Here is a 2,500-nt window from a genome sequence, read left to right as displayed (position 1 = left end):
AAAAGTTAAAAATAGTAAAAAGTTCATTACATTCATTTATTATCAATACTACAAAAGACTTTCATGTTAATTTTTCAGGCTTCGAAAAATTTTTGTATGTTCCAAATTATTATTATTCTTGTAAGGCAGATTCTTCTAAAAACACCAATTAAGACAGCCGCAAAAGGTTACTAGGTTACCTGCTGCCTCATGTATGTGCCTGTTTATCGTGTTTTAGCACGTTGTTTTGCACTTTCTTGATATTCACCGCCGAAAATTACACTAAAACAATTATTCGCCCCAGGCTCAGCTAATATTCAAACCAAACGTTTTCGGCTGTTTGCCATCGTTTTCGGCTGTTTGCCATCATCAGGGCCACCCTGATGATGGCAAACAGCCGAAAACGTTTGGTTTGAATATTTTAATTTTTTTTAACTTTTAGCCTTGTATATAGAATATATTTATATGTTGTTATTATGACTTCTTTTTCAGGCCTAATTATGGCGCAAGTTTGCAGGCCTGCTGTTCATAATAACACGCTTAAAATATCTGTCCTTTTATAGTTCTTTACTGTTCTTCTCCCAATGGCACAATGAACCGAAGACAATTCAATCCGAATGTACGGAATACCCGTTCCTTTTTATATGATTTCGGCGAGAAAAGCGTCCGACATCATTTTGGCGCCAAAATTGTGCGCAGAGATCTCGCGACTGCAAGGTGCGCCAATTTCCTAGAGCACTTACCACAAAGAAACTTTAAAACCACGGAGACCCCATCCTGGGCCGAGTGGGGCTTGGTGCCTTACCACCTGAGCCGTTCGGCGCACGGCGCGTGCTCCATGCGAGGCATCAAATTTTGCCATTTTCTGTTTCATAAATTCCAAGACGGTATAACCAACGAGCAAAGCGGTATATTTCTTGAAGGGCCTTTAATTCGTATGGACACTCAACTTTGCAAGAAATTAAAGTCTTAGTGGGCGATATATAATATTGGAGCAAGTGACAGGTGGATTATCGATAATGACTTAGTTTGCCAGCTGGCAAAAACTATGGAAAGCATGTCATCCTTTTTTTGCATAATTTGTTTCCCTGGCGCTTAAAGATAATCATGAATTGTCCTACATCTGGTCACTTGTTTTTCGTCTGTGTTTTTTTTTCAATTGTTGCGACAGTTCTTGTTTGATGGAACTTTCCAATTGTGTCCGAAACAACGCAAAATCCCCAATGTGAAAAAAAATATTGGAAATTTTGACAACTGTGTTTCTAGACCAGCAGGTGAAATCGTGGATGATTAGAGTCGTTGATCATAACTAACCGTTTTATTTTCTCAAAAAGCGGATAGATAAACTAAAAGGGAGGCCAGCATGGCTGATTCCAATAACTTTTACTTTGCCTTCAAGTTCATCATGATTGCGTGCATTCCATTTTATATCTTTGGCTTCATTGGCAATATATTAATCATTCGAATTGTCTACAAGACACGAGAAATGCATACGACAACGAATTATCTCTTAGCGAACTTGGCGGCAAGCGATTTAGTTGTCATCTTGATGTCTTCGTTTTATTCGGTGTGCTTTGGTGGTCCTGATTTCGTAGCATCAGTGAACGACGACTTCGCCAAATTCTCTTTTACGTTTATTGTTGTTCTGCACATTTCGGTAACTTCTTCAGTCTTAACTCTCACACTACTGGCAGTGGAAAGGTATCATGCCATACTGAAACCTTTTTGGTCGAATTCACGCTTGCACGAAGAGAGTATCAAAAGAGCAATCTTTGTCATTTGGTTTTTAAGCATTGTCATCGGTTTTCCAGGATTCTTCCTTGTAAGGAGCAGCAAAGAACATTTATGCATTGGTTCATCGGGAGTCGCAATTTATTTCCTCATAAATTCAACGTTCACTGCATACATTCCCGCAGTGGTGTTCCTATTTTGTTATGGATCCCTGATAAAAGGATTGTATTTTTCCGGCACGATATTGGCCGAAAATACTAACGAAGACAATTCTGAAAAAAGGAAACTAATTGTCACCTTTATACTGGCAACAATTGGATTTCTTATTGGTTACGGACCGATCGTTGTACTAGACACTGTTTGCCTCGGGATGGAGATAAACGATGAATTGTTCCTAAAACTTTTCGATATCTTCATTTTGCTATTTGACATTATTTTATGTCTTAATCCCGTATTATACGCTTTTCGCAGTTCAAATTTTAAGGAGGGATTCAAGCGAGTATTGTTCTCTCGGTGTTTACGGTCATCAACACAGCAGAATGAGAATCAGTTGGCATAATTCAGTCAAAATAGAGCTGTAACCAGGATAGGACATATTTAAAAAGTGGTAAAAAAACGTTGTCTGGTTAAAAGATTAAGAACATTAGCTTTCGGCTATCAGTCTATATCCTTTAACGAGTAAAAAAGTTGGAGCGTGAATGGGAATATATACGAAAAGGGGTGCGAAATAATAACGTGTATGCTCACGGAAAGCCACATTGACGAAATGACAGCGAAATGGCTCTCCCAA

General features: G+C 38.6%; 1 protein-coding gene and 1 long non-coding RNA gene across 6 annotated transcripts in view; both read left to right on the top strand.

Moving 5' to 3' along the window:
- Positions 1-2,500, top strand: part of LOC138003443 (uncharacterized) — a 199,688-nt gene that overhangs the window by 13,256 nt on the left and 183,932 nt on the right. The window lies entirely within an intron of this gene.
- The window catches only part of LOC138002883 (somatostatin receptor type 2-like), a 2,895-nt gene continuing 1,496 nt past the window's right edge, over positions 1,102-2,500 (top strand). The window contains exon 1 of the mRNA XM_068848869.1: positions 1,102-2,500. This exon is cut by the window's right edge and continues 1,496 nt beyond it. Coding sequence (XP_068704970.1) covers positions 1,343-2,269 — 927 coding nt within the window. The 5' untranslated portion in view covers positions 1,102-1,342 and the 3' untranslated portion in view covers positions 2,270-2,500.

Source organism: Montipora foliosa, chromosome 5 (genome assembly GCF_036669935.1).
Source record: "Montipora foliosa isolate CH-2021 chromosome 5, ASM3666993v2, whole genome shotgun sequence".
In the NCBI taxonomy this organism is placed as follows: Eukaryota; Metazoa; Cnidaria; class Anthozoa; order Scleractinia; family Acroporidae; genus Montipora; species Montipora foliosa.
This window is presented reverse-complemented; position numbering and strand designations above follow the sequence as displayed.